The sequence below is a fragment of the Bombyx mori genome, chromosome 14, assembly GCF_030269925.1.
Source record: "Bombyx mori chromosome 14, ASM3026992v2".
Classification (NCBI taxonomy): Eukaryota; Metazoa; Arthropoda; class Insecta; order Lepidoptera; family Bombycidae; genus Bombyx; species Bombyx mori.
The window spans coordinates 1,599,344-1,624,244 of record NC_085120.1 but is presented as its reverse complement, the minus strand read 5'-3'; the positions used below and the strand labels follow the sequence as shown (position 1 = coordinate 1,624,244).

Sequence of the window (24,901 nt, the reverse complement as noted above, 5' to 3'; positions counted from 1 at the left end):
GTAGACTTGGACTGCGATCGGTGTACATTTCTGGATGTGGTCTACTTAAGTGTATTGTATTCGACTCGCGATAATACGCTCCCATTAGTTTTTTCAAAATATATTGTCGACACAAAACACGTTGTTCCAATTTAAACAAAGAAAAGTAAGTGTCATCTTTTGTGTGCTTTGTGTGTTTGTCAATTTTAGTCACATGAAATGTTTTTTTTTTTATGTGGGCACCTAGATTTTCAACCGGTGACCATCAAACAGGAGATTAATCGTTGTAAGTTATTTTTAAGGGTATTTCGTAACGAATTCGTAGAATAAAACTTATTTCTAACAAATTGAAAAATTATCTGATAGGAGATTCAAAAATAAAATAAAAAATCATTACAGACAAAAAATCCAAACGAAAGCGCCGCTTCTTGCAAAAAGTATGTACTATATATGTCTTGTAAGACGTAAAACATATACCTCTGATAATGACAAACGCTAACTTCCTTGCAACCTAACCTTCTTCAATCTTCTCAGCGGGTCGCGATTCCGATCCGGCAGTAGATTCATTCGCGAAGCAACTGCTCTTGAGTTGTTCGGTTTCCATCGGAGGCGTTCGGGCAGCTGTTAGAAAATCCCACCGCTCCTGGCTGAGCCTTTTATCGCCCACCTGTCCTAGTTAAACTGGAAAGGCCTCCATCCATCAATAAAAAAATTATACTTAAATCATAAAAAAAACGTCAACTTCGCGTATTGATTCCGTATAAATAAACAGTAAATTACGTGTCCGCTACGAATGTGAGTCTCAAATACTTCATCTAAGTAATCCACTTCATTATCAATGTTTTTTTTTTTTTTTTTTTTTTATTGCCCTTGTAGGCAGACGAGCATACGGCCCACCTGATGGTGAGTGGTTACCGTCGCCCATGGACTTCAGCAATGCCAGGGGCAGAGCCAAGCCGCTGCCTACCGCTTAATACTCTCCACAAGCCTCGTTTGAAGAAGGACATGTCATAGCGCTCGGGAAACACCGTGGAGGGGAGCTCATTCCATAGCCGGATGGTACGTGGCAAAAAAGACCTCTGGAAACGCACTGTGGATGACCGCAGTGGCTCCAGGTAGTATGGATGAACTCTACTCCGGTGGCGGGCGGTGCGATGGTAAAAACGAGATGCCGGTATCATCTCGAACAATTCCTCAGAGCACTCCCCATGGAACATACGGTACAAAATACAGAGGGTCATGTCATCGGATGATTTGTTGTGTTTCTTGGAATACTCGTTGTCTGCTGATGCAACGCGGTATGTGTGTGCCGATGTCTGCCGGTGCAACGCGGTATGTGTGTGCCGCCGATGACTTTCATAATTGAGTCGTCTATTATCAAAGGTGGCAATCTGTGCATTTGGACAAAAAAATGTTATTGATATGTCAATACAGATTGATTTGAATATAATCGTCTCCTTCAAAGAATACGGTTCAAAACCTGCATTAAATAAAGGTTAATACTTAACCTGTTATTTATCTAAAATGTCGTTCAGAAGAGTTTTGTGACTGCCAATAGAATACAAAGTCAATAATTCGTTTTTCTGATTTACCAATAATTGTCCAAAAGTCACATTGCCGGCTTTGATAATAGTCGACTCAATTACTGTGTCTCACTAAATATCACACGGCTTACGTCCGCTCGGCTTATAATAAAACGAAAAAAAAAAAAAGTCTTTGTGAGTCCCCATGCAGGATGCACGGAGAACACATGGCGTAAGTTGTATTTTATATAAATAAAAAATTATCAATATATCGTAGGTTTCTCGGATGCATTAGATTATTGAAACGATCTTGAACTTTTAGATATGAATGTTATATTATATATGTACTTATGTACTTACTTAAATAAAAACTTTTTTTTATGTAATTTTTATGTTAAAACTGAAACTTTTTAGTTTTTAAAAAAAAAAATCTTCTAAGTAAGTATTGATTGACTGAACTCTCTGTCATTGAGAAAAAAATTGACTTCAGTTTTACATAATCCAATAATACTGTGTAAAATAATAATTTTTCGAAAATAAAGGCTTTAAATGTTGTTTTCTTAATACGAGTCTTTTACAGAAAACACAATTAAGTAAGTCTTTTATTATTGTTCAACCATTTTTAGAATATTCCACATTATCATTGTATATTAATGGTATATATGAGTGTTTACTGGTGGTAGGACCTCTTGAGTCCGCACGGGTGAGTACCACCGCCCTGCCTATTTCTGCCGTGAAGCAGTAATGCGTTTCGGTTTCAAGGGTGGGGCAGCCGTTGTACTGTTAAAAATGAGACTTTAGAGCTCATTTCTCAAGGTGGGTGGCGGTTTTTACGTTTTAGATGTCTACGGGCTCCGGTACCCACTTGACACCAGGTGGGCCATGAACTCGTCCACCCATCTAAGGGCCTGTGCACACCACGTTTTTTAAACGCGCCGTCGACGCGCGTTCCTAGCAATACAGACGCGATACGCATGCAAGTCAGACGCAGCCTGTAGACCTTTGCACACCTGTATAAATTCAAATACGCGTTTGTATCGATCGATACAAACGTCAAGAAACCATTCTGTGGGATAAAAACGCGCCGTCGACGCGCGTTTGTAGCGATACAGACGCGTTTCTAACGCGCGTTTGTATCGACAACAAACCGCTCTGTAGGATAAAAAACGTGGTGTGCACAGGCCCTAAGCAATAAAACAAATTAAAAATAAGCTTCTTATGTTCTTATTAGATCTTAATTGATGTAGCTTCCAGTCAGAAATAAATGCGATGCCGTCGCTTGCTTCACCCACGTTCGTAAGCCACTAGTTCAGAGACATTTCAATGAATTGAGTCACCGTTATTGTGTTGATCAGACGTCTTGTACGAACTATAGCAACATGTAAGGAGGAATAGTATTGATGTATTCATAATGACCGTGATATTTTAAATTAATATAAAATTAGAAATCACGACTCAAAATATTAAAAAAAATATAATTAGAACGATACAAAATACAATTTTCAACAATTATTGATGTTAAATACTAATGACCAAATGTGGGTAACTAAGTTAACACGCGAATGTACAACGTCCGTCTATCCCTGGTGCTGAGATTAAAAAGAGACCGTGAACGAGGCAATATGTTAGTGGTGTCCTCAACTCCCCTCTTCAACTCCGACCAGTCTGAAGTCGCTGCTGTATTACGTCAGCAGGCCACGCCCACTTCCTAGGTCTTCTTTCCTTAGAATAAATTATAATGTTTTAGTGCAGATTTTATGCAGGTTTTATTTTTCGATAATCACGATTCTCATAAGTAAATAGAATTAAAACTGATCTTAGGTTTCAAATGATATTGGTGGAGTGTATTTTTTTTTATAATTTCCCACATTGCGATTACCTACTTTAGTTTTCGTGATCACTGATGATTCGTCATTTGAATACTGTGCTGACCTGAGCCTTCGTCGCAAGCAACGGGTTCGACGAGAACGATGACCGGTGCTTGGGGTACCTAAAAGCACCGTTAGTGGATCGGGAGGATTTGAAATTACGTGGTTCTGGCACTCGATCTTGACAGTTTGGAGTCGTGGCCTAAACGATAAGACAACTGGTTCATAGGCATCGAGCGATGCGAGGGTGCCGGTGTTCGAATCCCGCAGGCAGGTTCCAATTATCGTAATGAAATACGTACTTAATATACGTTTAAGAATAAGTGCAACGATCAGGCTATACCAACGTGTAATAAAAATGAACCCCCAAAAATTATAATATAAAAAAAGATAGTATATTCAATAAATTAAAAGTACCTAATAAATATTGTATTCACTAAAACCAATTGACACATAGAATTCAACTATCATTCACGTTCTTACAGGCTCCGCTAATCACTTAACACTAGATGCGTCGTCAGCTCGCTCACCCGTTTAAGCAATAATAATAAAAAAAACGTTAGATAGATTAGATGTTCACAGGATAATCCCAAAAAAAACGAGATGTATCGTCTCAAGTACCAAAATCTGTGAAGCGCGAATCCTCTAATTACCATACTGTACCTAGATATCACGGGCAATTGAGTAATCGTACCTGCCGCTATATATATGAAACGAACGCAAAGTTCAGTTCAAAAAGATTTATCTTCAAGTTACAAAACTTATTGTTTAATACGTGCATTATCGTGCTTAAGCAATTAATGAGTGAGGAGTGTGGTTGGTTTGCTAACGTTACCTTGTTACCTTGTGGAAATTAGTGCATACCTGTTACTGGGTCGTCGAATGATTAAGTTCGAGCAGGTCTAGTCCTTAGTTCACCTACAGACCACCAAAAACAATCGTCGATCACATGCAGAGAAATCAAACCTATTTCTCTTCAGTTATTAAGGTAGGTATGGTAAGGTATGTATATAAGTATATATTTTTATGTAAGTTTATTAAGATATAGCACCGTCCAGTTCACTTATTCCTCTCCCTGCAAGGTTGCCTGGAAGAGATCGCTTTCAACGATAAGGCCGCCGATTTATATCACCGACTTTAATTTGTTTTATTAGTTTACTCTGTACATAATATGGTGTTAAGTAAAGAGTTATATTATTATTATTATTATTAAGGTACCAGTATCATGAATATAATTCTCGAAAACCCTTTTGTATGTGAATAGTTTTTTTTAAATCAATAATAAAAAAAAAAATATTAACTGTTAAATTTAATTATTTAAATTATTGCATTAATTATATGCGTGATTACACTTATATAAGTACTTCATTGCGTCTTGTTCCACTCCACATTTGTTTAGTGAAGCAATTTTTTTGTTCCGATATTGAATGACACGCCGTAATATCGATGCGGTAGTAGATTCTGCGAAGCGCTACTCGTGCTAGTGCCAGTGTTAGCAATCTTTCTCAAGTTGAGCCCGTGAGCTCACCTATCCATCCGGACGTAGCTACCAGCGGACAGGTAGGGGAAAAATCGCTGTCTAGTTTGGCCTCCTACACGCTGTGGGTTCTTGTTTTAGGTCATGCTCTGCGGTGTGCCGGTACCACGAATGGATTTCTTTACGTTTTGCTAAGAGCTGTGTTATTTAAACGGGTTCTGTGTTTAGATATGTCACTACGAGCTGTAAACATGGTAGGTCGTATGAAGCCTGTGACTTGGCAAACTTGGTCGATTGATCGTATCACGGCGCCAGGACTCGATTTCCGATCGAGGTTTTAATTATATAAGTAATATGTTGAAGGTTTTTGAATGGATGGATTCACCTGCCATTGAAAGTCCCTTCAGAATCGGAGATTAGACCAGACAGACAGGCCCTATCTGTTTGTGTGCATAAAAATAATATTCATATGACTGCTTTGTGGCACAATGAGACAGGACGGCGGTACCGAATCATGCAGGTTCACGGCCGATCACGATAATACCCAGAAATAAACGCTAGACTCGGAATGACTAAGAACTGACTCATGCACACTCAGCCACGCTTTATTTATTACTATTTCAAAGCCTGAGTGACAATTAATAGCGTTGGGTCTTCATATTTTATCTTTACCAATATAACGGTTTATTTAGTGTCTTGCACACGAAATAGCTCGAAGTAGGTTTTCTGGTGGCAGGGCGTCTTGTGAGCCCACACGGATAGGTACCAGCACCCCGCTCACTTCCACCACGGAGCAGTAACGTGATTCGGTTCGAAAAGTTGGATTGGACGTGGTACTGTTAAAACTGAGACTTACAACTCACATCTCAAGGTGCTTGGCGACATTTACGTTACTGGTATCTATGGATCGTTCCTCCTTCGATATAATAAAAAGCATTTATGTTAAACATTACTTAAAATGTTCATAATGACCTCAACAACAACAGTCGTCCGCTTAATTAACATAAGAACCGGTCATTCATTCATATGGCACGTATATTATGATATAAGCTGTCATCCGAATTAGTATTATATCTCTATACTGTTTAGGACTCGTTTTGGGTGTCGTGAAAGTTTCTACGAGCCCGTTATATCGGGTGCATCTCAAAAATAAGATGATTAGCACGAGCGATGGCCACTATATCCGGTATCACGAATATATTCGTTAATTGTTTCTCTTGTTAATCGATGGCTTAATTTTTGGAATGCTATCTTTTTATTTTTTACTGGTGGTAGGACGTCTTGTGAGTCCGCAAGGGTAGGTACCACCATCCTGCCTATTTCTGCCGTGAAGCAGTAATGCGTTTCGGTTTGCAGGGCGGGGCAGCCGTTGTACTGTTAAAAGTGAGACCTTACAACTCTTGTCTCAAGGTGGGTGGCGGCATTTACATTTTGGATGTCTATGGGCTCTGGAACCACTTAAAATCAGGTCAGCCGTGCCTCGTCCACCCGTCCAAGCAATAAAAAAAATTAATATTGAATGAATGAATTTTTTTTAAACCTAAAATTGTGTGATTTTGCTTATCTGACCAAATATTTGAGTGGACAAAGCAAATAAGGCCTCATCGAGGGTATCTTGTTCAAATCTTGGGTAAACGTCGAATAACTTTGGGTATACACGAGAAAGATAGGTACATTTTAGAATTCTTTTCTCTGCAGCCCAACAAACTCTTATCTATATATTAATACGTGAAGCAAAAACTTTGTATCTCCTTTTTACGAAAATTGCGCGGACGGAGGAGTATGAAATTTTCCACACTTATAGAGAATATAGAGAAGAAGTGCGCAATGCTAATATTTTTTTAAAATAATGCATAAAAGATACATTAAATCAATAAAGAAAACATTACACATACTACATACCATGTATTTGACGCACACACGCATGCATACTATTTATTGTCAAACTTTTGTTCTTGGCGTCTGTTGTCAAATTGAGAATAGATTAAATATTGTTTGCCTTTGTTAATATTTTTATAGCGTAGTCTTGGCGAAATTTGTCATTATAGAAGTATAAAATACAATCATAATAGTGTACAAACTTACAATTCCAATTAATTTTAGTCGAATTTCGATTACTGCGGGACCTCTAAAATTAATATAAATTATAATGTTTTAGTGCAGTTGGCTTATAGAAGCCCTACTGACAGTACTCAAGATTGAACTTTAAAGAGTTGGAGCTAGTAAAGAGATATTTGTGTGACTTCGGGCGGGGGTAATGGGGAAGTATCGGCTGGATTAGATGAGCTATTTTTTTACCTGACACCATTGACATTGTTATTGAATTGCTAAGCCACGGACACTGGTGTACAGATTTCATCATCCTCTTTTTGGTCGCTTAGTAATTCATACCCCGTTTAGCCGGTTCGTCGGGTTAACCAGTGCATTTAATAAATACTTCGTATCTCGTGTTCCAAACGAGACTGCGATATTTTTCATCAGATAAATCATATAGGTCAGTGATTCTCAACCACTGTTCTGCGGCACTTTTGTGTGCCGCCAAATTTCAAAAGTGTGCCGCCAAATTTTGCGAATATATAATAATGTTAATATTATTAAATTATATCATTTGAAAAGAAAAATATTTTAAACATGAATATATATTTAAATCCCCAAAAAAAGTTTATAGTATATTTTAGTTTATTTCGTATATTTAAATTTTTTGATAAACTATTTATGCAGTGTGTTGTAGTAAGTAAATAATCTTTCTTTTGTTTTTTGTGTGCCGCCATATTTTGAAATCGTTAAATATGTGCCGCAACAAAAAAAAAGGTTGAGAATCACTGATATAGGCCGTCGAATGACCACGTTGTCTGCGAATGTATTCGATGATTGCCCTCCGAGGTACTACGTACGTTACAAATACTAAAAACTGAGCGTTCTTATCAATGCGATAAGTTTGTTCATTGATAACGCACGTATCCTTGCTTCTTACGCCCGTTTTCTTATCATCAGTTTGTATGTTTTCATGGTAAATCGTAAATCGATGCCTCCAATGAACACTACTCTAACTCAAAATTCGTATGTTTACAGGAGGAGAGTTTAAACAAAAAAAGTTGACAAATATATCTGCAATAATAAAGATTTTATGGTTTTTAACTAGCTGATTTACTCTTGCTTCGAACCCCATTAATAATGATTAATTGTAATACTTTTAAAATATTGAAGCGATTTGCGTGAAAAACGAAAATTTCAAAATTTTGAGTTAGAGTAGGGTTCATTGGAGGCATCGAAATGTGAAACCTTCGACACGCGTGTTCGTTTTGTGAAGATTCTTCTTATTTTGTCAATTATACGTTTAACTATGTTTTCCAAAATACAAAACTACATTAAAGAGTAATAGTATACTAGTTATGAGCGTAAATATTCCTAATTTAATAAACTACCGAAGAAATGAAGACTTAGACGATTTTCATTTAAAAAAAAAAAAAATTATTAGTGAAAATTATTATCACATAAATGATTTTCTTAGGGACGACATTGAAAATAAATGGATTTTTTAATTATTAGTTGAATTATGGATGAATGAATGGTAAATTATATAATATTACTAGCTGACCCGGCAAACGTTGTGTTGCCTTAAATAAGATTTCTAGGGAAATTCTAGTCTAATATATAAAATTCTCACAAACCTCATTCAACCACATAATATAGTAAGCGGCACGTAAGTTGGCAAGGTTTTGGCGTAGTGGGGGTAATGTCGCGCATAGTGTACATTGCAACAAAAAAATGGTCACTTTTATTGCCCGCATATATGTTAATTTTATTTTATTAAATTTTTTATTTGCCATAATTTATTTTTAAGCCTGTGTGTTTAGAAGAAAGTTAAAGAAAAGAGAGGAATTCGTGAAGTGTATTAGGTGTTATAAATAAAATACAATTAAAAGTTAAAAAATTTTATTAATAAAATATACTTAATATTAAAAATTATGTGTCGCCCTCGTCACTATCATTTTCTAATAGTGCTACCCCTTGGATTAAATTTATGGTAGCACCTGAGCTGATGGAAGGAGTTGGCTCCTCATCGTCGACATAACGAAGAGTCGCTGTCGTCACTGGCGTAAATAATAAAACGCTCAGTGACTGAATCGACTATAATTATGGTCATTGGTATTTGGTCCTGCCATTGCAAGCAAATTTAAAACAATAACACTCGTAACAAAAACTTAATTTAAAACAGTAATAACAACTCGTAACAAAAACTCAATATAAACAAAGGGTTCCTACAACTTTAGTAGGCGCATGTGTAACCGGGAGCGAACGGAACATGGACGCGGTGCGGGAGGGGAGGGTCGACTGACTTACCAATCGCGCGCTCGGAACGGTGCTACATCTTTCCCACGCGTCCCGCTTGACAACCAAAGAGACCTAAAAAACGACTTCTGCGCATCTAGCGACTCTTGCCAAGTTACGTGCCGTGGGTTATACCTCATTATAACCAAGAAAAAAAAAAAAAATTTTTTTTGGGTTGGACAGCCCTTATCACTTAGGGGTATGAAATATAGATAGTAGCCGATTCTCAGACCTACTGAACATACTATTGATACACAAATAAAACCAAAAAAACATGGCTGGCAAGTTACGATTGATACACAAATAAAACCAAAGAAACATGGCTGAAAAATGTATAGTGAGTAAGACAGGAGACCGGCTTCGTCCTCATCCCTACTACGTGATGTTTGCTGGATGAGAGGCGACACCTGGCGGGGATAACTGATCGATAGAATTTAAAAAAAATCATAATTAAAGGAACTTGAAATTATAAACTCTGAATAAGAATTTATCGTACGACAATTATAATATTTGAATGCCATCTTACAACCAACCTTATTGCGGATCTGTGCATAAAATAAAAAAAATATTAATCGGGATGGAAAAGTAGGGGTTGATCTTATAAGAGTGAAAATTGAGAGTAATATGTTTTTTTTTATTTTAAGTCATGACAAAACAAAATAAAAAACTTGCCAGAAAAATTAAAGTTTATAATTAACAAATAAAAAATAGAGGTTGATCATAGAGGGATGAAAAATTGAGAGTAACATCAGATTTTTTATTTTAATTCATGACAAAATAAAAATGAAAATCTTACCAAAAAAATTAAAGCTTATAATTAACAAATAAAAAATACGGGTTGATCGTAGAGGGGTGAAAATTTAGGGTTGTATGTATTTTTGTATGTTGTATCATAAAAAAATAGAAATTAAAAATTTTGTCTGAAAAATAAATAAAAAAATTTAGGGGTGGACTACCCCTAACATTTAGGGGGATGAAAAATAGATGTTGGCCGATTCTCATAGATACCGGATAAGCACAAAAAATTTCATCGAAATCGGTCAAGCCGTTTCGGAGGAGTATGGCAACGAAAACTGTGACACGAGAATTTTATATATTAGATAAACTATGCACTGCAGTAAAATTCGCATGTCAAATAATGACAAAGCATACACGCTGCTTTTAATTTATGTAATAATAATATGTAAAACTGATTTTCACTATGCTTGGCGAATAAATGATTTCTATCTTTCTTTCTTTCTTACGACTTTTTGCGACCAAAATAGCTCGATAGTATTGGTGAGAATGTTCCCCGCGGAAGGGTTTTTTTGTGTCGTAAGACGCTTTGGCCGATATTAACCTTGGATCTTTTAAAATAAATATATAATTTTCTTTCTTTACTCAATTACTCCAATTTGGAATTTTATCGTATGCTATTTGCACCAAGTGCTGATAACACTCGACATGTGAACAATTACATCTGGATCACGAATATATATCATAAAGTACTTGCTGCGAGTAGACCGAATCTGAACACCGTGGCGTCATAGTCATGGTCAATAACCACTTGACCAACTACTATTAGTTGCCAATGTCCACAAGCGACCATAACCATGTGGTTATTTTCCAATTTGTTTTTTTTTTCTGTATCTACAAAACGAAGATCACAGCTTTTAGTGCTTGACTGTTTTCATGGACAGTACATAAGATTTTACGTGCAACTGATTTTTTTTTTCTTTTCTTTTTATTGCTTATATGGGTGGACAAGCTCACAGCCCACCTGTTGTTAAGTGGTTACTGGAGCCCATAGACATCTACAACGTAAATGCGCCACCCACCTTGAGATATAAAGTTCTAAGGTCTCAAGTATAGTTACAACGGCTGTCCCACCTTTCAAACCGAAACGCATTACTGCTTCACGGCAGAAATAGGCAGGGTGGTGGTACCTACTCGTGCTGTCTCACAAGAGGTCCTACCACCAGTAATTACGCAAACTATAATTTTCTGTGGGTTCTGTGTTTCATTTCTGTAGGTAGATGTTAATTTTACTAGAATAGGTAGGGGAAAAAAACCGCTGATTACCGTGAAACGGTTGAGCTGGCTCCGCTAATGAAGCATACGTTTGACACGACCCTGGTGTGTACCCGCGCGGACTCACGAGAGGTCCTACCACTAGTAAATCGCTACCTCGCATTGAGGATCAGACTAAAATGACTACGTCCATTCCAGGTCTCGGCAGCGCTCAGCTGGCGCTGGCATCGAGCATGGAGCAGTTCGAGTTCGCCTGCATCGGTGCATCCATGACGGAAGACGAGCGCGTTATAGGACGCTCCCTGCACCACTTCGCCCATCTAATAAGGACCATAGAGGAAGAGAGGGAACGAATGGTGAGTTACGGGCAAACTCTCAATATTAATATTGTTTTACTGGTGGTAGGACCTCTTGTGAGTCCGCACGGGTAGTTACCACCACCCTGCCTATCTCTGCCGTGAAGCAGTAATGCCTTTCGGTTTGAAGGGTTGGGCAGCCGTTATAACTATACTTGAGACCTTAGAACTTATATCTCAAGGTGGGTGGCGCATTTACGTTGTAGATGTCTATGGGCTCTGGTAACCACTTAACACCGGGTGAGCCGTGAGCTCGTGCAACCAACTAAGCAAAAAAAAAACAATTTACGTACTGATAATTGAAGATATAGATGGTAAAATGGTGTTTGAAGTTTATCGCAGGACAAGTTGTTAGACTATTCGCCCTTTTATTCAAAAATTATAAGCTAATTTCATGATGCGAAGTGATGTCTTCTTCTTCCTAGCGTTTTCTCGGTCTAGTGCCCAGGGTCCGCTTTCCTACTTAAACTTTTCTACTTTGCCTGGTCTCGGCATCCTTCTGAGTGAGGTTAATATATGTTAAATAAAATTAACATTACGTAGCAGATATTAAGTTAGAAATCAACTTGAAACATTGATACATATTCATAACAGTGAAACCCGATCGTGTTTTGCTGTTTTACCAAATTTATCTTTATATTTCTACTATTATTAATCAACATACGCCCAGAACCAATAACTATTATATTCGATTTTGTTTGTTTTATAATGAAAGTTCATTTTTCAATGACAACTATTGTGACACTTGTCGTCGACGTTGGAAAATTAATTAAATCAACTAGAGGTCCCGCAGTAGTCGAAATTCGACTATAATTAACTGGAATTGTAAGTTTCTACACTATTATGATTGTATTTTATACTTCTATAATCACAAATTTCGCCAAGACTACACTATAAAAAATATTAACAAAGACAAACCATATTCTATTCTCAATTTGACAACAGACGTCAAGAACAAAAGTTTGACAATAAATAGTATGCATGCGTGTGTGCGTCAAATACACGGTATGTAGTGTGTGTAATGTTTTCTTTATTGATTTAATGTATCTTTTATGCATTATTTTAAAAAAATATTGGCATTGTGCACTTCTTCTCTATATTCTCTATAAGTGTAGAAAATTTCATACTCCTCCGTCCGCGCAATTTTCGTAAAAAGGGATACAAAGTTTTTGCTTCACGTATTAATATATTATAGATATTCGATTTTGTTTGTTTTATAATGAAAGTTCATTTTTCAATGACAACTATTGTGACACTTGTCGTCGACGTTGGAAAATTAATTAAATCAATTATTTAAATGCGAGAGTACTCGGATATTGAATAAGTTTCAAGTATACGCGTTCATGTTTATCAACATTCGTGATTTTTTTTTCTCTCTCATGAATAGGGTCATCACAATCCATGAAATTTACGATGTCATTATCGTAAATTTCATTACAATACAAGTAATTGCCAAACTACAAATTATGTTAAATAAATTAATTTGAAATTTCAGCGTTGCTATCCCAAATGTATTTGCTATTCAATATCTTACCATACGCATAGTAAATAGGTACGAACCCAGTTGCGACACATGCCTGATACGGTATCTACGGTATTTAATTTTATTTTTTATTGTATTCATTAGACGCCAATACGTCACTATTAACCAAATTTCGGATCACAAGCGCACAAAGCATTTGGTACTACTATAAGAACAATACTAAAAATAAACAACAGTAATATAAAAAATACGTTTTTTTTTTCTTAGATTGGTGGACGAGCTCACAGCCCACCTGGTGTTAAGTGGTTACTGAAGCCCATAGACATCTACAACGTAAATGCGCCACCCACCTTGGGATATAAGTTCTAAGGTCTCAAGTATAGTTATAACGGCTACCCCGCCCCTCGAACCGAAAGGCATTACTGCTTCGCGGCAGAAATAGGCAGGGTGGTGGTAACTACCCGCGCGGACTCTCAAGAGGTCCTACCACCAGATTTACTTATGGACTTATGAGATAAATTAATTGCAGCGTAGGCAACCCTAATGTCGAAACGCCTACCGGCGGTGGGAGTCGCCCCGTTCGTGATTAGAAAATACTGTATTCACAATTAACTGGTTTTCTTAATGGTGTTACTTTCGTTGACCAATGTCAAGGGATTTGCAGTTAGACTCGTTTGCCAATATGTACGGTTATAAAAAAAAAAACGGCCTTGATAAAGTGAAACTATTAACCAATATATTTCCAAAAGGCGGGAATTTGTGAGCTATAAGACAAAAGGCTGAGTTTATATTTAATGTTTTTTTTAATTTTAATCGGTTCACGATTATAATATTATACGTCCTTGTAAACAACCACGCGCCGTATTGTACCAATATGCCTAGTGTTTAAAACTTGCCTGATCGCGGTCATAAATAGATTAAAATGTAAATTAAAGTATAATAATAAGTATTGAAAAAAAAAAAACCGAAAATAAATGTAAATATATTTAGAATTTCATTCAAACTGTAACCTAGCGTTAAACATTCACGAAAAATGGAGAAAATAGGTGAATATTCAGTGAGATGATACTTGTAAAAATTTTGGTTACCAGTTACTACTTTTAACTGGTGGTTAGTCCTCTTGTGAGTCCGCACGGGTAGGGCCGCCACCCTACCTATTTCTGCCGTGAAGCAGTAATGCGTTTCGGTTTGAAGGCTGTGGCAGCCGTTGTAACTATGCTGAGACCTTATAACTTACATAATATATCTCAAGGTGGGTGGCTGCACTTACGTTGTAGATGTCTATGGGTTCTAGTAATCACTTAACACCAGGTGGGCTGTGAGCTCATCCAACCATCTAAGCAGTAAAAAAATAAAAATGCTAGTTACACAAAGCTCTTCATTCCCATTGAGCTTCCTCGCCATTCAGGTATGTCTTATTCAAACGAAATTCGAATTAAGCTTAAATTATGATTCTTGTAATCATTGTTTCCATTGGTCAATTTCCACGACATTGACAGATTGTTTTCGAAATTAATGAAGAAGAATGTGTTATTTGTTCTACACACACTCATCACTTTTAATTATTATTCTCATAACCCTCTCGCAGGTCCGGAGGGACTTCGGTTCTCTCTGTATTTTATACCGTATGTTCCATGGGGAGTGCTCTGAGGAATTGTTCGAGATGATACCGGCATCTCGTTTTTACCATCGCACCGCCCGCCATCGGAGTAGAGTTCATCCGTACTACCTGGAGCCACTGCGGTCATCCACAGTGCGTTTCCAGAGATCTTTTTTGCCACGTACCATCCGGCTATGGAATGAGCTCCCCTCCACGGTGTTTACCGAGCGCTATGACATGTCCTTCTTCAAACGAGGCTTGTGGAGAGTATTAAGCGGTAGGCAGCGGCTTGGCTCTGCCCCTGGCATTGCTGAAGTCCATGGCAACGGTAACCACTCACCATCAGGTGGGCCGTATGCTGCCTACAAGGGCAATAAAAAAAAAAAGGTCGGCTGGAAGAGATTTCTTAAAGAAATAAGCAGCGCCTTTGTACATAATTTTCCTATTACTCTGTGCTATGTCTTCTTTTCTGTGTGTACATAAATAAATAAATAAAAGAAATAAAGAGCGAGGTGTTTAGTCCGCTTTCTTTTAAAAAAAAAGAAGGTTATATAGGAACTAACTTTTGTGTGTGTGTGTGTGTGTGTCAAATTTTAATGATTCAGTTATTTATGTACCACACGTGAATACTAGTCGGTGATGGAATGATAGCGCAACAGTCAAGCCGTTAATAAATTATTATTTATTTAAATGAAAGTAAAGTTTACTAGAAATCCTTGAGCTTTTGTGTGACGAGAACGCGCATCTGATTTGCACCTGAACAATTAACATAATAACGACCAATGTTCGTTTTACAAAACCAAACCACTAAATGATAAGCCCACTGAGTTTCTTGCCGGATCTTCTCAGCGGGTCGCGATTCCGATCCGGCGGTAGATTCTGCGAAGCACTGCTCTTGCTAGGGCTAGTGTTAGCAACACTTCCGGCTTGAGCCCCGTGAACTCACCTACACGTCAAGAAGCTGAAATAGCCACTTAAAGCTATCAGCATAGGTAGGGAAAGAAAACTAAAATTCATTTATAATCATCCGATAACAACAGTTACTGGTGGTACGACCTCTTTTTTTTTTTTTTTCATAAAATATTACTCTTGCCACTTTATTTTTCGCAATAATGAAATAACAATTTTTTTTTAGGACCTCTTGTGAGTCCGCACGGATAGGTACCACCACCCCGCCTATTTCTGCCGTGAAGCAGTAATGCGTTTCGGTTTGAAGGGTGGGGCAGCCGTTGTAACTATACTGAGACCTTAGAACTTATATCTTAAGGTGGGTGGCGCATTTACGTTGTAGGTGGGCTTCAGTAACCGCTTCACACCACGTGGGCCGTGAGCTCGTCCACCCATCTAAGCAACAAAAAAATAATCTAATTGATTCCCGTTTGAATACGTGCGCATGCGCATTAATGTGAAACGTAAACAAACGTGTGTGACCTTCGGAAATACTTTCTATAATGTCGTTCGTCCACTTTTACTGGCCCGTCCGGTCGGTCGGCTCGCCAGGGCTGCGCGGCGCTGACATAATTAGGCGGTTGAATAACCAGGCGAAGTGCCGACCGCAGGTGGACGGGCCAGAGCCGAAGTTAGGGTATATTTTACTTGAGCCCTCGTAAAGAAGTGAATAACGAGTGTTTTTCTTTATTTATTTATTTCATTGCTTAGGTGGGTGGACGAGCTCACAGCCAGCCTGTTGTTAAAAGTCCATTGGCATCTACAACGTAAATGCGCCACCCACCTTGAAATATAAGTACTAAGGTCTCAGTATAGTTACGACGGCTGCCCTACCCTTCAGACCGAAACTTATTACTGCTTCACGGCAGAAATAGGCAGGGCGTTGGTACCTACCCGCGCGGATTCAAAAGAGGTCCTGCCGCCAGTAATTACGCAAATCATAATTTTCCGTGGGTTCTGTGTTTCATTTCTGTAGGTAGATGTTAATTTTACTAGAATAGGTAGGGTGGGAAAAAACGCTGATTACCGCTAAACGGTTGAGCTGGCTCCGCTAATGAAGCATACGTTTGACACGACCCTGGTGCGTACGCGGCACACGGAAGGTCGCGTCAAATGTCGCTATGGACGCGCAGGCACGCCGTTTGACGACGCACCTTGAATCTTGAACACGCTGTAACGTATGACGTGCAGCGAGACAGCGTTTAGAAATATATCTACACGTAGTTATTTATCATTCGAGTTGCAATATTATATATAACCCTTTGAGCGCGAACGATAGATCGACTCTTTAACGCGTATTTAATGCGGAGCGTCGGAATACCGATTATTGCATAGTTTGATTATAGGTATAAGGTATTGAATTGTATGGACGTGTCTTAACGCGCGCACTTGACCTAAACACGTCATTACAAATCCTTCTGATCCATTAACGGTGCTTTTAGATACCTCAAGAACCGGTCACCGTCCTCGCCGAAACCGTCGCTTGCGACGTAGGGCTCGACAAGTAAATTAACCCATAGACACAGCCCACTGAGTTTCCGGATCTTCTCAGTGGGCTGCGTTTTCTGTACGGTGGTAGATTCTGCGAAGCGCTGCTCTTCCTAGGACCACTGTTAGAAACACTCTGGTTTCAGCCTTTTTTTTCCCCTACCTATCAGCATAGGTAGGGAAAAAAAGCGCGCGCACACATAACTCTTTTAATAAGTTAATAACATTTATAAATATCCATTTATTTTGCTGTGATTTTAGCATTGATTTTTGTATTTTTTTAAGTAAAGCTTAAGGTACTTTTTTCTTCAAAAAATATTCTGCAGTTTCAGTAAAATGCGAAGATAAACTCATCACTAAAAAAGGTTAATATGTACATCACGTAGAAACAAGGATGTGTATATACAAGCAAAATTGTTTGCTACGCGATTTTTTGATAAGTGGATTGCTATTTTTTGTATACGGGTTACCGAGGGAGTCTAGCACTGCCCTTTCGAAGGTGGTCACCTGCCCTAGTATTTTTTTTATTGCTTAGTTGGGTGAACGAGCTTACACAGCCCACCTGGTATTAAGTGGTTAATGGAGCCCATAGACATCTACAACGTAAATGAGCCACCCACCTTGAGATATAAGTTCTAAGGTCTCAAATATAGTTACAACGGCTGCCCTACCCTTCAAACCGAAACGCATTACTGCTTCACGGCAGAAATAGGCAGGATGGTGGTACCTACCCGCGCGAACTCACAAGAGGTCCTACCACCAGTAATTACGCAAATTCTAATTTTGCGGGTTTGATTTTTATTACACGATGTTATCCCTTCACCGTGGAAGTCAATCGTGAACATAGTATAACAGCAGTATCACATAATTAGAACCACCGATACGATATAATCCCGCGTTTTTTAATGTCTATATTATACCCGAGGTTTATAATATTTTAAACTTTCAAAGCCTTCTTCATTGTCTTTCCCTCATTACTAAGGATCGCGACCACATGTATGCAAGTATTTCCATACATATCTGTCCGCTGCGTGGTGGACAGCCTGGTTTCAAAATACATTAATCAAATCTCATGTTGTTCTAAGGTCCTCTATATGTATAGTTTTTGTGTATCATGTATATGTATGTACCTATGTGTGTATGTGAATATATATATTTCACTGGATTGGTACACCGCGTGTAATTCGTTTCCAAATGATTCTTGTCCACCTGATGGTTGTCTGGAATAGATCGTTCTTAGCGATAAGACCGTCAATTGTATTTTTTTTTTGTATTACAGTTTGGCTTTTTTTTTGCTGTACAATAAAGCATACTCTCTCTCTATCTCTCTCTCTCTCGGCGGATACTCAGGAATTCAAGTAGAATTTCATTTTATGCTTGTAGTTTCACACGAGACCGCCACGTGATAACACCAGTCGTCTGCAACGAACCTTGAATGTCAATGAGATCCCCTAGTGGTGTACGGTTTCATGAGACGTCTTAGTGCAATTGCGTATGTATTTTATAAGTGCAAATGTTAAGTAAAGGATATTGCTTAGCAGACAAACGAGTTATGACCAACACTGTATTTATGGGAAACGCTAAAATGTTCCTTCGTGCCCTCTTAATTTGTTTTCACGTAACTTAAGAAACACTTTGACTAAGCCCTTTAAATTTGTTTTGTTATCACTAAATTGGCATATTCTTCTTCTCAGTCGTACACTCCTGGCGGAGTGGTCGTGGTTACGTATGTCTTAATGCTTGGTTGCGGCTTCTGAGAGACTTCTCCATCTCTCTCTATTTGTGGCGGTACGTGTACACTCAGTAAGGGAACACTTCGTAGATAACTTAACCAAGTCTGTCCACCTTGCGGATGATCGGCCGCGAGAGCGTTGACCGTCTACTCTTCCTTGAACCACTAAACGATCCAATGAGCTTTCATTACGAATGATATGTCCAAACATATTAAGGACTAGCGACCCGCCCTCGCTTCGCTTCGGAAACATTAAAACACACATGAAACAAAAAAATAAATAAAAAAAGTAGCCTATGTTCATCAGGGACAATGTCGGCTTCTAATGGAAAAAGAATTTTTCAAATCGGTCCAGTAGTTTCGGAGCCTATTCGAAACAAACAAACAAACAAATCTTTCCTCTTTATAATATTAGTATAGATTCGCAATTGCACAATCGACGAAAGCCTTTGTTTGATTTGGATACCTGAAAATGGCGCATGAAATAGTTTTTTGCGCCTTTAGTCGTAATTTTGTAAGGCTCTTGATGTTGATAGTCATAAAATTACTTTATAAAGAAACCGACTATAGCTCCAGTCTATTCGTAAAATGTTTGCAACAGAATTAAAGTCGTAGCTTCTGGGTGGTTAAGGATTTGGCGATCGGCTCGCAAAGTGTGTTTCCTGAACTTAAGTCAAAAACTTGGGATCAATGGTGGAGTTTTAACGGTGTCCTGTATAAACTAATATGAACTAGTCGAAAAGAAGATGTGAGCTAGAATAAGAAAACAACGACCACTGTCTGTTTTGTTGTAAGAAAGAATCGAACATCTAATTCGAACGCAGTAATGTAACTCGTGCAACAAACAAAACTTGTTGCTCCACTTCAAATGCTGTCAAATGTAGTCAAAGACGCTAAAATACGAAACGCATGCGATAAAATCCGTTGTGCAAGATAAGTTTAGTCAATAAAATGTTCACACAGACCGTGGTCTAAATGTGGCTAATTGACTCGAGCTGTATATAAAGTTCCGTAGGTCAGCACCGTGTCGCCTTATGTAGAACGTGCACCAAGCTGAGACGGCTAGCCCGCGTCGAGCCTTACGTCTAGAAGCGTACGTTGTTGCAATGTAAATGGCAATTCGACTTGCGCCAAAACAAGCGGTGTACCGTAAAATGGGGGGAACTGGGACACTTTTTAAGTTCAACATTGATTTTTATAGTTCTTTTCGAAGTGAAAACTTCTTTAGAATCGTTGTGATTTCAAACCGGATGCAACGGAAAAAACGACAGGTAAGAGACACAAATACAAAATGTGTAGGATGAAGCCAGCACAGAATGAGACAGAAATATACATACTATTTAATACAGCGCCATCTGTGAGAATTTTTAATACTAACGTGTGTATGAAAGCTCTTGTAGTGAATTTTAATTTAGGATTATACGTGAAATTAAAATATCAATTCACACACACCTTACAATTATTTACTAATGACAAAATTTTACATATACTTAAGACGTTTAGGATAATTGTATTTTAATTTTGGAAGGTTTCACTTCTACGTGTGAATTGCACACATTTTGTTTTTTTTGTTGTTATAGTAACAAAACGTAGATTAAAATGGTTCCAGAGGCTTAAATTTTTATATGCGATGCGTTATTATAGTCCATTACAAAATATGTATACACAAAAACTGAAAAAATCTAGCTTGACCCGATTCATCTTGACTTTGGGGTGAATCAGGTTACGTATGGGGACAATAGAGTTTTTCGATAGGGCTGGCACTATTTAGTTGTTAGGTAGGTACCTAACTTTAGGTAATGAACTTTTTAATATCTTTAATGAGTTACAAAACTTTGATGACTAAATTAAACTATTTAAGTAATATTCTTAAATACTAAATAAAAATAATTTCAGTTCAACGAAGTTAAATCTCTAACAACACGACAAAAGTATTGTGACATCCCAGATTTGTCCCCATTCTACCTCTAGTCTCTATTCCCCCCAATATACTGTAACTAATTTTTTTTTGTTTACCAATTGGAAATAATCGCCTCAAGTTACATAAGTTAAGTTACTCATCGTCATCATCATAACCATCATCATAGTCTGCTCTTAGCAGAGCAGTCGTGGTCATGTGGAAAATGTCATGCATCATGTCATGTGTTAAGTTAATATAGTGATAACATATATAACACAGAAATTACACGAACGGAAAGGGCTGAAGTGACATTTTTATTGTACCGTATTTAACGTTGACAACCCGTAGACAAATGACAGATGGCAGTTAATTATGACAATGGTGACGGTTAAATAGTTTAATCTACATTACACTATTAAGGGAACAATAGCAGTAATTGGAAGGTGCTCTCCTTCTTTGTTACTTCTGTCATTTCACGAACCCTCTACCGAATTTTATGTACAAAACATGTTCATTGTCACATGCGTGCGCACAAACAACGCATGTTACAATTAGAACCACTTTTATGGTTTAATCTATCGTTTATTTTTATTTGATTATTTTCAACGTTTCCAATACATTACATTGTCCACATTTGAATATTCTTCTTCTTTTTTCCTATTAGCCTGTGCTGGGATATAGGGCTCAAATCAAATTTTCCATTTGCACCAGTCTTGGGCATTCTGTTCTATCTGCTTCCACGTCATGCCCAAGACGCCCAATTTCAGCTCTACTGAGCGACGCCAAATTCTTCTGGGAGGGCCTCTCTTCTTTCTGAATATGATGCTAACTAAATACCAAACCAAAGAAAGTATTACAATACATCTGAAGTAAGAAGTACCGAAGTAGTCCTCTATCGGGTACTGCCTTAGTTTAGTGGACGACAAGCCCAACGAGTGGTACGTGAGGCATCAATAAAACATAGGATTGCGCTGGAGCGATCTTTAATCTCGTCTCGTACGTGATACGTCACGTAGCGCCACGTAACACCTAACGGCTGGCACGTCCCAAGGATTACGACGTCGGCCCAATAAATCCATCTATCAGCGTTATGTGCTAATGAACTTTAGAAGACATTATTCTTGAGTAAGACGATGATGCTTTAATCGGATTTTTAAAGGAAAAATTTAGTGATCGCCACTGTATCATTTAACTGAAAATTCAAGATCGGAACTTATGAATGTGGAAATAACGACGACGAAGAGAAGATCTTCCACCGAGCGGGTGATATTGCTCGGTAGACCGGCGGTCCAAATGTTGTTGTTCGAAACTTGTATATATGCAAGCTTATCTTGAAAATGTCATAAGCGAGATTCAGGCATGTGTTGAATATCATGTCTTCTATGATGGCTACCCGTCACACGAACGTACGCACTCACGGCCGAACTGGTTCTTAACTGTGTGCTTAGTGCGAGTTTTTTAACGTTCCTGATAGCGTAAATCCTTCTCCATCGCTCCCTCATTGCTGAGGATCGTGACTCCGTTTTAGCTTGTCTACTGTCAGCCTCCATCGGTTCCGGTCAGTTGCCTGGTGTAGTGCAGCGATAGCGTAAAAGCTAAATCAAATTTGTATGAAGTTGGAACAGCGCCCCTAGCGGCAAACATAGTCAAACGTTCGAACTCCATGCACATTAGTTAACTTTTACGCTATCGAGAACGTTAAAAACTCGCACTAAGCACACTGGTTACGGAATGACTGCTTCGCGGTAAAAATGACAGGGCGGTGGTGCCTGCCCGTGGGGGCTCACAGGACGCTCAACCATCACGTGTTATTTTCTTTCTTTCTTTCTTGGACTCTGGACCGCTGAGGTTATCTTTTTTAGATCAATTTATAAATTGGATCGTATAATTTTAGTAAAGATATTCGCTTTTTGGATCATATTTCCTCTTTCCAGCTAATATCGATTAAATTTTTTTAAAGATACAACTGACCTTTTACAGGTTTCAACAACTTTAGTCAGTCAAGCTATGTCCATGACCTTGCAGTCAACAATGATGTTATGACAAAGAGTGACACTATAAAATGCTTGATAGTTGTTTGTTGTTATTATGATAAAAAAAAGATCAAACAATTTAGAATCATCAAATGATTTTATCGATCCATGGTACACTAGAAGAGTGAGCTACGATAAGTAATTGTTCTTTACACGGTCCGACAACTTCCAAATAAAATAAGTCCCAATGAATGTATCGCGCGGGTAGGTACCACCGCCTTGCCTATTTCTCCCGTGAAGCAGTAATGCGTTTCGGTTTGAAGGGTGGGGCAGCCGTTGTAACTATACTGATACCTTAGAACTCATATCTCAAGGTGGGTGGCGGTATTTACGTTGTAGATGTCTATGGGCTCCGGAAACCACTTAACACCAGGCGGGCCTTGAGTCAATCCACACACCCAAGCAATAAAAAAATCGATGAAATAACTAATGTTTTAATTGGCACACAATCGGTCATACTATAGTTCATTTTTTTATATTTCATTGAGAATGTGTTCTTTCGGTGCAAAATATAGTGCTTGTATATTACGAATTCGCAGTCACCGGGTACCTCGCTAAGCTTAGATTAACAATATCCTGAATGATTATTCAATGCTAGCTAACTTCTATTATGCCACACCCTGTACCGAGCAGCGCAGGTCTGTTATACCATTTAGCTACCTATGGTATAATTTATAAAGGTCGATGTTAAATCTGGACCATTTAGTATGATTTTTAATTTTGTTTTCGAAGGCAGATGGCTGATAGTGCACATATATGATAGGCTTTGAACGTTAAACCACAGCGTCATCTGCGAACTGCTTAAAGCGTGGAGAAGGACACCTGTTTTTTTTTTGTAATGCTCCTATAACACTGTATTTTTACAACACGGTTCTACTCTTACACGAAAAGAAAAAATCCAAAAAATCATCTAATTATAACACGGTACTTCTACAACACGATAACCTCATTTTTGTTTAAAATTATTTATAACATCATTGTGAACACACAATATATGGGAATAACCGAAATTTTCTGCTCATTTTTTTATATATAATAAATAGAAATTATTTTAAATAGACATGCTTTAACAAAAACCGACTTCAAATATAAAAAAATAATATTCCAAAACAAATTAATATACACTAAAAACAATAATATAATTATCGAAATCGGTTGGCGTGATATTGAGTTATTGATCTATTTGTCGCGCACGTACTTAATGCAAATTTAAGACTTATATGGTTTTCTCATGGATACCATTATCAGAACTGGACTAAATTGAAATAGGACTATACGGGAAGCGTCAGCTTTCTAATAAAAAAGAAGCGTCAAAATCGATTCACACAGTCAAAAGTTTTGAGGTAACAAACATAAAAAAACATACAGTCGAGTTGAGAACCTCCTCCTTTTTTGAAGTCGGTTAAAAAATACAAATAGGCACAGTTGAGTTGTTTCATGCAGAAAAATTACTCTCCTTTTGTACTGGCTTCTAGTCTACGCGGGTCTTTGTAGGAACGTATCTACCGTGTTGTAGGAGGGTTACCTGTATTTTATTTCAGTACTCGGAATTCGCGGTTCAAAAGCATTTCTGGAACGTACTCTAGTGATGTTCTGTGACCCCAGCGGATTAATCGATTCAATTTTGTGCAAGCAACAATGACTCGTTTCGATATATTTTTTATAAGATCATCTCTTTTTCTTTTTCCTACCTAAGCTTGAAGGGTGGGGCAGCCGTTTTAACTATACCTGAGACCTGCTATGAGAGCTTGTCCAACCATCTAAGCAATAAAAAAAGAAAAGAAAAAAAAGCTGATGGTCTAGAGAGATCATGTCAGCGTCGCCGGGCTAGTAGGTGAGCTCACGGGGCTCAAACCTGACGACGTTGCTAACACGAACCCTAGCAAGAGCCGTGCTTCGCAGAATCTACCACCGGATTAGAAACGCGACCCACTAAAAAGATCCGGCGTGAAACTCAGTGGGCTTATCATCTTTAAGGTCGGACCCGTGAACATGTTTACGCCATTAAAACGAAATTCGAATCCACGTCCGTGTTTGGTGTCAAATTTAGAATTATCGAATTTAGAAGCTAAATTAAACTTTTTCAACGGCAAAATATATTATTAAATAAACGATTTCTTTCTGGGTGAAGGCCCCAACTAAATGTCAAAGACACACTTAAATCTGTGAACA

At 38.1% G+C, this 24,901-nt stretch overlaps 1 protein-coding gene and 1 long non-coding RNA gene across 3 annotated transcripts in view; both read left to right on the top strand.

Annotated features, from left to right (window-relative positions):
- Positions 1 to 24,901, top strand: part of LOC101740041 (rho GTPase-activating protein Graf) — a 62,593-nt gene that overhangs the window by 7,417 nt on the left and 30,275 nt on the right. The window contains exons 1-2 of one of the 2 annotated variants that reach the window (XM_038015544.2): positions 1,959 to 2,095; positions 11,388 to 11,545. In XM_038015544.2, coding sequence (XP_037871472.1) covers positions 11,423 to 11,545 — 123 coding nt within the window. In that variant the 5' untranslated portion in view covers positions 1,959 to 2,095; positions 11,388 to 11,422. Of the gene's footprint in view, positions 1 to 1,958; positions 2,096 to 11,387; positions 11,546 to 24,901 lie in introns of those variants that run through there. The other variant, XM_038015543.2, reaches the window with a different exon arrangement.
- LOC134200074 (uncharacterized) lies at positions 2,407 to 8,284 on the top strand. The gene is made up of 2 exons (XR_009974814.1): positions 2,407 to 2,883; positions 7,920 to 8,284. It is a non-coding gene; the product is annotated as an uncharacterized LOC134200074 (long non-coding RNA).